The following is a 12,985-nucleotide window of genomic DNA, read 5'->3' as shown; positions in this document are numbered from 1 at the left end:
GACCGATTTCGCATCATAATCACCAGCTTCACAATAGTTCCCACTTTGAAAAGAGGCAACTGGAATGGTGGAAGCGTGAGTAGAGCCGCATGCCACCGAACAATCAGCCTTTCCACTGTGTAATTCAAAGCGTGCAGAGCACGCAGGGCCACAAAACGAGAATTTGCGGTTTGGCAGGTGGCCTTCGTGGCCAAGCGAGGCTGGAATTCTCATGGTCAGCTTTCGGACAAAAATTCCCGTCTTCAAGAGCTTAAGGCTATGTCCAAATTAAGTATGCTAGGGCTGTAGCTGCAGTTTTGGCCATTGATGCACTGTGGTGAATAGCCACAGCCTGTAGACAATGATACCGATTTTGGATGTGGTTTTTACCAATTTACTCCAACATTCTGCACAATTAAAGATTCAAGCCTCATTGAATGGTGTGTCCTGTGACCTCCCAAAATCCAGTGACTTCCCAAAGTTGATGTTCTCTGTACAGGATGCATTTTCTTGGCCCAATTTCTTATGAGCCGACACTGCTGAACAAAACTTTGTGCCGAGCAGAAAAAAGCAGAGAACCAGTGTCAGGCCGTATACATTGCATGACAATTTGGCTGGTAACCAGTTTTTGCTAAGCAAATGTTTTCTATGCTTAACAAATTTCTGTGCTCAGGTTCTGTGTAATAGCGATCTCTTTATGTCTCCTTCCAGGAACGAGTCAGTCGCTGAGAAGATGGTCAGCAACTGGCTGTCTTTCCTTCTGTACAACTTCATCCGGGAGACGGCTGGCGAGCCGCTCTTTAAGCTTTTCTACGCCATCAAGCAGCAGATGGAGAAGGGGCCCGTAGATGCCATCACTGGAGAGGCCCGCTACGGGCTGAGCGAGGTCAAGGTCATCCGACAGCAAATCAACTACACGCTCATGGTGAGGCTGCTGTGAGATTGATCACGTCCGGATGACCCTCCAAATCAAACATGGGGATGCATGCAGGCCCTTTGCAGAGCCACCTCATGATTTTATAATGGACAAATTCATGATTCAGGGGTGCTGCGTTTCGGGCAAAAGGCTTTTGCGTTTAAAATTTTGGGGCTCGTTTCAGGCCTTCACATGGCATCTTTGGGGCCCCTCTTACCATATTTTTAGACTCTGTACCAGAACCTGACTGGCATCTATGATGGTAGCTTATTATTGGAAGTTTATTCATTTCCCTTGCACAGATATAACAGCTTACATTGCGTACTAGAGGTGTACATTTATTCTGTGCAGTAATATGTACACTGTATCTCTAGCATCAAAATGATCACAAACAAAACTGGTGATGAAGTGTAGGGTGCAGCATGTCCACATTTGACTTTCTTTTGAAAAAACTTTGGAGATAAACCTCAACACCCCAAATCTTCTAGTCTGACCTCATTGCCCGTCCACTGACCTATTTGCAGACGGTCAACGCCATCGGTCTGGTCAAGGATGCTGAGCCCGTCCAGGTCAAGGTCTTGGACTTTGACACCATCTCCCAGGTCAAGGAGAAGATCCTGGACGTGCTGTACAAGACGCTACCTTACAGTCACAGGCCGCCCAAGGAGGAACTGGACCTGGGTAAGACACAGCAATGGGGCATAGAGTCGGATACCTAGGCCTTGTTACACGGCGATGCTTACTGTCAGCAAAGAATCATTGCTTTATATAACTGAAAGGTTCAAGTAGTCACAGATTAGTGAGATTGAAGCCAGTTTGGCCTGTCAGTGAGGCAAGACCACTCGGGATAAGACCTCCAGGCCAGTTAGATCGTGTTCATTGCCTTATGAATGTCAGCATATGCCATTGCTGGTGGAGCAAGTTCTGCTCACGCTATGTTCAAGTGATCCCTAAAACCCCAGACACTCTTCATCGTGCATGCTCAATTGGAAAAGTGAACTTGCACATTTGTAGGTTTGCCCACATCTTTTTATGAAGGGCTACGTTTGAGCATGTTACTCATATCAACTTGAGCATACTCCTGAGTGAGTTTACTCTCAATCAGACTAGGAGTTTATGCTTGCATCACTTGGGTATTTCAAGATGGCAGAGAGGTAAACATTGTCTATTCGTGGGATGTGATCTTAGAATAATGCCGACACATTTGAAGCCAGCGTACAATTTTGTGCTGACAGGGTTGGCATGGGATTGCCCTGCAAATACTGCGCAGAGATCATAACGAGGAGAAATCTATCGGTTCAGTAGTTAGCAGAACCTTTGGGGTTTGGCCCAGCTCATACAATAATGGAAATGGCTCGCCTGTCCTATAAGCAATGATATTTGAGACCCAGGCCAGTGCATTTGTCAATTTTGGCTTTGTTTTCAATTCCTTGACAGAATGGCGAGAGGAAGGAAAGATACTGCAAGATGACGACAGCAAGACTGAGGGAGAGTGGAGGAGACTAAACATGCTCTGCAACTACCCAGGGGTAAGCAGTTTATCTGTTGCTACCCAGGGGTAAGCAGTTTATCTGTTGCTACCCAGGGGTAAGCAGTTTATCTGTAGCTACCCAGTGGTAAGCAGTTTATCTGTTGCTACCCAGGGGTAAGCAGTTTATCTGTTGCAACCCAGGGGTAAGCAGTTTTAATATCTGTTGCTACCCAGGGGTAAGCAGTTTATCTGTAGCTACCCAGTGGTAAGCAGTTTATCTGTTGCTACCCAGGGGTAAGCAGTTTTAATATCTGTTGCTACCCAGGGGTAAGCAGTTTATCTGTTGCTACCCAGGGGTAAGCAGTTTATCTGTTGCTACCCAGGGGTAAGCAGTTTATCTGTTGCAACCCAGGGGTAAGCAGTTTTAATATCTGTTGCTACCCAGGGGTAAGCAGTTTATCTGTAGCTACCCAGTGGTAAGCAGTTTATCTGTTGCCACCCAGGGGTAAGCAGTTAATCTGTTGCAACCCAGGGGCAAGCAGTTTATCTGTTGCAACCCAGGGGTAAACAGTTTTAATATCTGTTGCAACCCAGGGGTAAACAGTTTTAATATCTGTTGCTACCCAGGGGTAAGCAGTTTATCTGTAGCTACCCAGTGGTAAGCAGTTTATCTGTTGCCACCCAGGGGTAAGCAGTTTATCTGTTGCCACCCAGGGGTAAGCAGTTTATCTGTAGCTACCCAGGGGTAAGCAGTTTTAATATCTGTTGCTACCCAGGGGTAAGCAGTTTTAATATCTGTTGCTACCCAGGGGTAAGCAGTTTATCTGTAGCTACCCAGTGGTAAGCAGTTTATCTGTTGCCACCCAGGGGTAAGCAGTTTATCTGTTGAAGCTACAGTCACTGGATCCCCCAGTCTAATATCACCCTTACTCTGTGTAAACACGACCCTACGAAAAAAAAATGATCTAGAAAGGAAGAAATAAATAACACATCATAATAACATTATGGTACCTGAATACACATTTTAGAGTGGAAACAATGTTTTTCCCATTTTTTTCTGAGAGGCAGTGCTTTGCCATTTGAATGCGAAAAATGAGCGTTTCCTACCGTACCTCGTACTGTTTTCCCCCAGAAAGTTTGCTCTCAATTCATTCGCACTCACTCTGGCTTCTTCTGGATTTATTTTTCTCATGTTGTTTTCCCCCTCAGCTTGGTGATGGTGCAACGTTAGCGCTGGTACCCAAGCAAGGCTTCATGTCAGTTTACTCCAGTTCCAAATACAGTAAGTAATCAAGAGAAATTGCTGATCATTATTTTGTTAGTGGTATTGAAACTGGCCTTTTTCATATTCTTGTTAAGCACACAGTTTGAATCTGGAATCCTCTCTTTTTATCAATCTGATTTCTTTGTGTTAATTTGCTTGTACTGTTTATTTATTTATTTTTTGGGGCTGTAACAATCAATTTTACATAGAGACTAGCCTGCCCTCTGTGGCATATTTCATACATCTGCATACTTTGTTGCTATTTTGGCGACGTTAAAGTGGAAACGCTAGACACGCCTCTTGGAGGACAATGTACGGCTTTCTGTTTAACCTAAGCCATTGCATTCTCATTGCTTTCGCAGTGGCCATGCCATCAGCCAATAGCCCCGCCCGCTCCGTGACCACGCCCATGCTGTCGCCGGACGTGGACGTCAACGGCACCAAGCTGTGGCATCTGGTCAAGCCGTCCGATTCGGAGTACCACAAGTCTGGGGACAAGGTCCACAAGATGATGGCAGAGATCTACCTACCGAGACTGCTGACCACTAAGGTATTAACGGCTAATGCTGCAGCATTATATATGACCCACTCTGTGAGAATGAGTCTTAAGTCGTCAGAGCCGCTTTGGAGTAAAGAGTCCTTCCGAATAATTTTATATCAAAAGGAACCCACAGCATGTTTCACCATGGAGTATCCACTTTCATCAGGATGGCAAACTGAGCGATACATCAAAACAAAAAATTCAAATTTGCTCTTTCCACTGCAAATGAAAACTCAAAAAGTGGCTTTGGCGACTTAAGACTCATTTTCACAGAGTATGTCACATATTTTCAAGAGGGGTTACAACTACTACACAAAATATTTACAAAATGTCACGTGTTGTAACTAGGCCCATGTGTAATGATGCAATGTATAATGTAACGCATTCTGCAGTCAACACGTGTAAAGTTTCCTCTGACATTTCTTGTCCTTTGTATGCAAGAATGAATATAGAGGTCATTGGTTCTTTTAGGTAAAATCATTGATGTGATTCCTGTTTCCAATAACCGTTCACTGTTCAAAAAATGTGGCACTTGAGCCCAAACCGCTGAAGCGGAACTCCCAGTCGTTACACCTTTTTTCCTTTTTTTTTTCTTGCTGCCCCAAATGACACCTCTAGACAAATGAAGCGACGGGCCTTGAAGGGACATGACAAAAAAACGGTTCTTAAGAGTAACCTTTTTTCTGACTTTGTGGCAAAAGAGGTTGCTTTTTTTGGAATATGACATAAGCTGCATATTACCTAGAGAATGATGTAGATGTTTTCAGCCTCTTTAAGCCTAAGAGAAGCGTGTGGTCACTAATATGCCGAGACTGGCTGACCCTGCCCGGTGTCCAGCTAATGACCCAATTGCCTGTTGGTGCTTCCCCCACCAGGGTGTACTGCAGACGTTCGTGGACGAGCTGTTTGAGATGATCTTCAGTGTCAACCACCGCGGCAACACCTTGCCCATCTGCATCAAGTATCTCTTTGATCTCCTTGACGACCAGGCCAAGCACCACAACATCCAGAACCAGGACGTGGTGCATTCCTGGAAGAGCAACAGGTGAGGGCCGTCACTACTCAACCCTGCTTGCCGTTGCCTGCAGTTGTACATTATGTGGCTTGAAACGGTTACAAGAACAAGAGCCACTTTGAGCATACAGTGTAATTAATAGAAGTATCCAGTGCTACTTGTACCTGGTTGAATTTCACACCCACCTCTTTGATTGGTCCTGACCCTCTGCCCCACCCCCTACCTTTTGTCTTAGTCTACCACTGAGGTTCTGGGTTAACCTCATCAAGAACCCCAACATCATCTTTGACATCTACAAGTCGGAGACGGTGGACGCCTGCCTGTCCATCATCGGCCAGACCCTGATGGATGCCTGCTCAGTCGCTGACCATCCTCTGACCAAGGACTCCTCGTCCAGTCGGCTGTTGTATGCCAAGGACATACCCAAGTACAAGAAATGGGTTGCCAGGTAGGAGGACGTGCTTATTTTTTAGCAAGTACCCAGTAGTTCTTTATTCTGCATTTCTGTGGTGGAGTTGCAAGAGAATGATACGATGGGGAAGGGTTGAGTTATCCAGTGTAACGACCAATTGTACATCATGTGACCATTTTTTTTTATTCAGACATGGAATGTTACCTTTTTTCTGAGTTTTTACTTCCTCTGTGAAAAGTCTCAAACAGCTTTAGATTTCCCAATCTCTTCCTGACACCCCAGTTGTGCATCTGTCGATACAGTCAGTGGATGTTTAATTGTATTGGCCTTGAATGAATTGACTACTTGAACGATACCGATGGTCAGGCCTGATGCCGTCCTGCCTGCCTGCTCTGAGGAAGGGGGACTCGATCCATGTCTGTCAGTAGCCAGCACAGCGTTTTGGGTGTGAGTGGAGAGGAATCGGCAGTATTTAGGAAGGTTGGCTCGCCCTCCCAGCACCCCTGCCACTCAGAAACTAAACCACTCCGTTATCTCCTGTCTGCCCTGAAGGGTCAGTTGCCTACAAGTGGGTACACAGAGGGGGTCAGCACAGAGTTTAGGATTGGCTGTTCTCCCACATGGCAGCTCAACAGACAAATCGGTCCTTGTCTCGTCTCTGCCCTCAAAGGGTTTGATACCAGTCATTATATCACGAGACGTGGCTTTTTAAAATTTTGTACAGACAGGTTGCAAAATGTGTTTTCCGTGGCCCATCTGGTCCACTTTTGAGTGAGTGCAGTTTGCCACCTAAGGCAGAGGAGAATGTATTACAGTGGAACGCCGCTATAACAAACACGACGGGGTCAGCACTAATTGTTTGGTACAGCGGACGTTGGGTATAGCGAAATTGACTGCTGAACGTTTTGTTTCCAGGTTGAATAGTACCCTCTCTTGTCTAACTGAAGTGCACCCTCTTGTGATACTGTGGTTTGCTGTTTGTGTGATATTTTGCTGTTGGATTGATGTTTAAGGTTCCCAAAAGAATCTGTTAATTATTTTTTTGTATTAAATCTTAAAGTTACAAAATTGATTTCATGTTTATCCTAAAAGTCATGACGCTACTGCTCATGATCGATCTCTGATGCACGCTGTGGCGAATCTCGGTGGCACCCTCTTTAGACATATGTTAGTACAATGCCACAGTGCACGCGCAGTTTTCTCCCACACAGGATCATGTGGAGTTGCAAAACCAGTGTCCATTCAATACCATTGGCAGATTGACCATGCGTGCCCTGTCCATTACTAGAAGATGACTTTGAACAAGTGTGGACCAATGTACCCACTTTCTCAGCTAGTTCAGTACCAATTAGTTGAATTAACTCGTCAACAATCAGTGGCTTTCCCTTCTAATCCTTGGGGAAATAATGTCCACTTGTCACTTTCACGATGTTCGGTACAGCCGGATGTTCGATATAGCGGCGTTCCACTGTATATACAAACTAAGCTGACTTCTTTCAATAATTGTTGCTGAGACCCTGGATACCCTTTCACCTCGGTCCTGCAGAGAGTTTCAATGTTCCTGTTTCTTCTCCTTCCCCCCCCCCCGTTCCATCTTTGTCCACACCCCAGGTACTTTGAGGACATCCGAGCCATGCCGGCCATCAGTGATCAGGACATGAGTGCAATGCTTGCTGAACATTCCCACGCCCACCAGTATGACTTCCACACCAGCACCGCCCTCAACGAGCTCTACTTCTACTATGCAATCACCTACAAGAAACAGGTGCATGCCATGACAGGTGTAGGGAAAATTGGTTGTTGAAGATCAGCCTAGGCATGGGAGAATTCTTTTGGGGGGACAAACTTGCTGAGACTGTGGTTACTCTAGCTAATTTGGAAAGTAAAAGGTTCCTTGTGGTAATTGGTGACTCAAATAAACCAAAGGAGAACAAGAAGTCAAGTTAGTGTAAATGTTGGAGTAAGCCCTTTATCTGTAAGTGCATTTGCTGGGTAGAGTTAGACCTCCGATTGAAGTCAAGTTTACAGCAAATTCCTGAAAACCCAACACAAGCTCTTGTGCGATGCGGTGCCAAACTAGATTTGAAATAAAAGTAAAACCAAACAAATTCAAACAATGTTCAGGAGAGTGTCATTGTGAGAGAGGCCTAATCTGACCAGGCAATTTCAGTGTTTGAAAATGTGAAGATTTGATTCAGCTGAATCATTTGATCTGTCATTGTGGTTGAGAAAATCAATTCATTCTCGTGATTTTTTTTCTTCAGATCATTGAAGAGCTGGAAGAGAATGATTATCCGAACCTGGCTGAGAAGTTTCGAGCGCTCTGTGAGCAGCTCAACGACACCTTGTAGAGAAATGGTCAGCAGCCTAACCATGGAGATTGAAGGTAGGGCACTGGCTTCAGGTCAGTGGGGCAAGAATCTCCTTTCATCAGGGTTACATACTTTTGAATCTGCTGATGATTTGAGTCGAATAAAATCAACTCATTCTTTTGGTTTTGTTAAAGTAAAAATGACCCAATGTTGTGCATTGACAGAAGAGACTTCCTGAGGAGAGATTAGATGGAGTCCAGTGAGTGTCACCGTATCCAGGACACCAGGCCTGTCACCTGGTGCTCATGCCACTCAAATCGCTCAGCTGCTAAAGGCCATTAGGTGGTGATGAGTCTCGGTGTAAAACTCGAAGCATACCTGTGTACTGACTCAGCGATCAGGGGTAGTGTTAAGTGGCTTTTATTTGTCCAAATCTTCAGGAATGCTGTTTTAGCATCGCTTGCGATTGGCAAAAGTTTTCATCTGTTGCTCATTCCGATGGGAAATTCACGTGGGGAATAAGAAATTAATCTTTCATAAAAGGAATGATAATTGTTCAGTGCATTGTGTGTAATAATCCCGTTCTTTTTTGTTTTTGTGATGGTGCTTTTTTGTGTTGCCATAGATACTAAAAAAAGTAAAATTGAATGACATTGATGCAGTGTGTTTGTAACATCAAGCCTTTGTTGTGTCCAAAGAATTAGCGTAAAAAATAACGAGTGTGTTTTTGTGACCAAGAACTAATCTGAAATGTAAAGGAATGACTGTCTACTTAGAATGACTGTCTCACTGCGAGCGTAAAATATTTTTTCATTACAGTCGAACTATTTACACCCTACTGATATCCTTGGCTGTTGGAGAAGGGAACCTTTGTGTATTTCTTTTTTTACTTTGTGACTGTCTTGTGTAATTTAACAACAATGCAATAATCCTCTTCCTTTTTCTTAACGAGACAGTTTTACGGCAGTTTGAAAGGAACTGCCTTTTTTGATGTCAGTCACTTTCAGGATTGAATTTTTTTTCCAGAATATTTTTGTTGGAAAAAAAAAATCTGCTTTTGTAAAAACTGCGGTACATACCACCGATATTGGACAGAAACGTTTGCAGTTTGAAACTCTAACTTCAACATTCAGTGCACGTCTGTCCTTGCGATGCAGGGTTGTTCAACAACTCCCTCCCCTGGTGAAGGGCATAACACCGGGCGTTTAATAGACTCTGCCAATTAGTTGGGCGTGCAGACTGTTGAAACACTGATTCTTAGCTCGGGGTGAGCACAGAGCTGAGCATGGAAAAATCGTCCCTGCTCGGGTTGGGGGATGAAAGAGAAGAAAAAGGAACGATGTCAATCTTTGTTGAGCGGGGCACCCCATCAGTCAATTAGTCACTTGTTTTTGATTTAGGTTTGGTTTTGTTTTGTTTGAATGGATATCCATAGGTTCTGTTAAACTTACCATTCAAGTAATGTCGAGAATTTGTGATACAAGGAGGTAGAGTTACTGAAGTATTGAAAGACACCAAAGTTTGTGACAAAATAAAGTCTAGGTCCCTCTATTCTTACTTAACGGACACTTTAGATATTATAATGTGTAGGATGTGATAACCATCGTTCATTCATTAAATATACAATGAGATAGTTGTTTGTTGACATCATTTCATAAACGGTTAAAAAGAAATCTGTATATAGTCTCATGATGCTGTATCCAAGGTACCTGTCATTTTGGTTTATCGAATTCCTGTAGGAGGAGTCTAGGAATTTTCATACAAGGTTGCCTGAAGAGGTTTCTGGGACTTGGAAGGGGTTTGAAAAACGAGGATTTACTTGTATAGATCATTCCCCCGTCTGCGCAGTGTATTCTGTGTGGTAGAAATGCATACAGCAAGTGTACGTAACTGCTAATTAGTGGCATCATCAGTGTCATCTCATGATTTGAGACAATTCTAAACTCTTATATAATGGCAAATTGTACATAAGTTTTTCTGCGTGCGAAGGGGACCCCCGGAAATGACCTTTTTTTTTTTTTGGCGTGGGACGTTTCCTGGGATGGAAATGAGATGATGCAATTATAATATGTTAAAAGACGCGTATAACCTTAAGCGCTGTATTTATGGTGCAGTAGTGATCATTTGATGTAGTTCAATTATTTACAGAAGTAGGAAATGTACATGCTCTGAGGATACTTTGTTTCCATGTGACTTGCTCATGCAGTCGCATGTGCTAGGCTGCATATTGGGCTCTGTTCCCTGGTTTTTTTTTTCCCCTCTATTTTGACTTGATTGGAGCCCAGGACAGAGTTTGTTTTGTCTCAAGTTAAAAAGTCTGTCAACCAATGTGATGGGGTTCCATCACTGTGGAGATATCGGTTGCTGAGCATGGATACCAGAGTATCGCTGAAAGCGATGGGCAGTTGGATGCAGTCGCCTTGTACACGTGCTGAAGTAATGTGCGTTCATTATCAAGTAGCGTAACTAGTCAAGCATGTTGTAGAGACAGTGTCGTGCTTCTTGGAACAAACTCAATACCGTAGTAGCGTATAGTCACGTAGTAAACCACCAACAGATGTACACAAAAAGACTTGTGAATAACATTTATACTGTGGCTAGACTGTCACAAAAAAGATGTAAATTTCCTTGTGTTTGTCACTTCCGTTGCATATTTACAGACCAAGTCTGACATATTGCTTTTGTAACACTTCAAAATCACTCTCTTTCTGTACTTGTTTTTTCCAATTCGATAAAAACATTTGTTTAATTTTTTTTTTTCATATGGCAAATCTAATCGTCTTTCATTTATGTAGTTTTGTTGTTAATTACACATGTGTAAGCAATAATATTGATTTTGATATTTTTGACGTCATGCACCAAAAGTAAGGTTGTTTGTTAAGCATGGTTAGAAATTGAATCCGTAGTTGTTGTTTTTTTCCAGCAGTTTTACAATACCCTCCTTCAATAAAGCCATCTGTGGTTCTAATAAACCCATTTGCGAATTAAATTTGAACAAAATCTGGTACACTGAGTTATCTGATTGCATATAAACATAACAATTTGAATTCCCCAGACTAACGACACTGTTGCTATACCTCGTGATTCGGGGCAAGCTTTTGCATAGCGACCACCATCTCTGGAATGGACTGGTTCCTTTGTGCCCTTCTTATCCATTGAGAACAGTGTATTGTTGCAAGGCGTCTCTTATGTAATTAAGCAAACACTTGCCCCGAATCACAAGGTATAGCAACAGTGGTTTTAGTATGGAGAATTCAAGTTGTTAGGTTCTCATGAATTTAAAGAACTCAGTGTACCAGATTTGGGTCAAAGTTAACTCGCAAAAGGCTTATTACAAACAAGGACCTCTAAATCAAGTATACTATGCATGTCACAATCAGGAATGGTTTCTGCTCATTGGCAGGTTTTTTTTCTGAAAACAGTCTCAAATACTTAAACTTGATATCCACCCCCCCACCTCCAACTTTCCTTTTGTCACTGAGTCCAGTCAAAGGAGTTCAAATTGGCAGGCCTATACAATACATTGTATTGTCAGATCACCCACCGACACCACAACACCTGTTCACAACTTGGACAAAGATTTGATCATGTTTTCATAATTACTTTTGAGAGCCACCTTGATGTAGTGTGTATGGTTCTGCAGAATTTATTTAAATTGAGGACACATCACGAATGGGAAGACTGTTTCGTTTCAGCGTTGTGGTGGCAGGTTCTGTACATGTTGTTATATCAAGTTGATGAAACTACTGTCTCGATCATCTCATTTTTAAAATGTACTAAATCACTAAAAAATCAGGCAAATTTAACAGATCTGCTTTTCCTGAAAAGTTGCGTAAGATTTACATGAACTCTACTCTTAACACTGTATATTTCCATGAGAATAAGATATTTTGTATAAAAGTCACCCTATCTAGTAATTGTAGTCTGGGACGTTTTGCAAATTACGGTTTTCTAGTGGCCTCAGTGCTCCAGTGTCAGGCGCAAGTTTCCGCCTGCCATTAGAACTGGAGCTCAAAATAAGCCTTGGAGCCTTGATTTGGAAAGTGGTCCACTAAAGTGTTTATAAAAGGCAAAATCTCTTAGTGTTTGTGTGCTATCAGCATATTTAATGGTAGTGAGTATTGTTGGGGATAATAATGTGGGAAGTGAATATGTATATGCTACTAGTAAGCATGTCTTCTCTGCTTTTAAACTTAAAGGGGTCTCAAATTTTTGCAGTTCAAAATGTTTATGGTGAAGTATTTTAATCGACTGACTTCTTTTAAACAAAAATTGAAAAAGCCAAACTTATTTTACATATATTTTGTATATAAATCAACAGTTACACTGGGGTTTTTGTTTTTGTAAATGCATGTGGGGTTGATTTTTTATTGACAAGGCAGTTTTGTTATTAAAGGTGTGGGGTCTGTAATCTGTCACCATGGCAACACCATGTGTATTGTTTTATTGATGATTTTGTTTATTTGTAATGAAAAAAAGTGAGTCATTCTTGTGACTAATAAACTTGTTTCTATCATAGCTCGTTTGTGAAATCTGAATTGTCATTGTTGGGTCTCAAGCCACAGTCTTGTAAAACTTCTACATGAAGTGAATGCAGTCACTTCGGTGGCTGGGGTCTCAAGCCACAGTCTTGTAACATTTCTACATGAAGTGAATGCAGTCACTTCGGTGGCAGTTCGAAAACTCTGTACAAGATATTGATAGCCAATGAAACAAAGACAAAATGCATAACTGAAGGATTTAGTCTTGATTCAAGACTCTACTGTAGGTACATTGGGTCATCAGAGGGCATAGTCACTAGACTTGAAATGGAACAGATGGAATTTATTCAAGCAACTAAGACTATGTAGACCTAGTCTCAAATTTGGATCAGGAATAAAGCAATCGAACTATCCCTGTTTGTAAGTTGGCCAAAGCTCTTAGACAAAAACCCTGAGAGATTTTGCATGTTGAGTTTTGCTTCTGATTTTGTGTCCCACATCCATTTTGTATATCCGAGTGTAACTAGAAAATATTTCACAAGCTGCCCCGGAGGCAATTCTAACACGATAAGTCAATTTCCTGTGAAATAAAAA

At 42.4% G+C, this 12,985-nt stretch overlaps 1 protein-coding gene across 5 annotated transcripts in view; it reads left to right on the top strand.

The window, feature by feature from the left end:
* Window positions 1-12,428, top strand: part of LOC110986460 (plexin-A2-like) — an 80,391-nt gene extending 67,963 nt beyond the window's left edge. For all 5 annotated transcript variants that reach the window (XM_087136186.1, XM_087136190.1, XM_087136189.1 and 2 more), the window contains 10 exons: window positions 691-904; window positions 1,420-1,576; window positions 2,333-2,424; window positions 3,576-3,648; window positions 3,993-4,180; window positions 5,047-5,216; window positions 5,422-5,634; window positions 7,210-7,363; window positions 7,863-7,984; window positions 8,135-12,428. In XM_087136186.1, the coding sequence (XP_086992312.1) occupies window positions 691-904; window positions 1,420-1,576; window positions 2,333-2,424; window positions 3,576-3,648; window positions 3,993-4,180; window positions 5,047-5,216; window positions 5,422-5,634; window positions 7,210-7,363; window positions 7,863-7,949 (1,348 nt within the window). In that variant the 3' untranslated portion in view covers window positions 7,950-7,984; window positions 8,135-12,428. The remainder of the gene's footprint in view (window positions 1-690; window positions 905-1,419; window positions 1,577-2,332; window positions 2,425-3,575; window positions 3,649-3,992; window positions 4,181-5,046; window positions 5,217-5,421; window positions 5,635-7,209; window positions 7,364-7,862; window positions 7,985-8,134) is intronic.
* Window positions 12,429-12,985: the final 557 nt, after the last annotated feature.

Source organism: Acanthaster planci, linkage group LG04, assembly GCF_054643075.1.
Source record: "Acanthaster planci isolate LZ-2023a linkage group LG04, COTS_SCS, whole genome shotgun sequence".
In the NCBI taxonomy this organism is placed as follows: Eukaryota; Metazoa; Echinodermata; class Asteroidea; order Valvatida; family Acanthasteridae; genus Acanthaster; species Acanthaster planci.
Note: the sequence above shows the minus strand (reverse complement) of the source record. Positions and strands in the feature narration are given on the sequence as shown.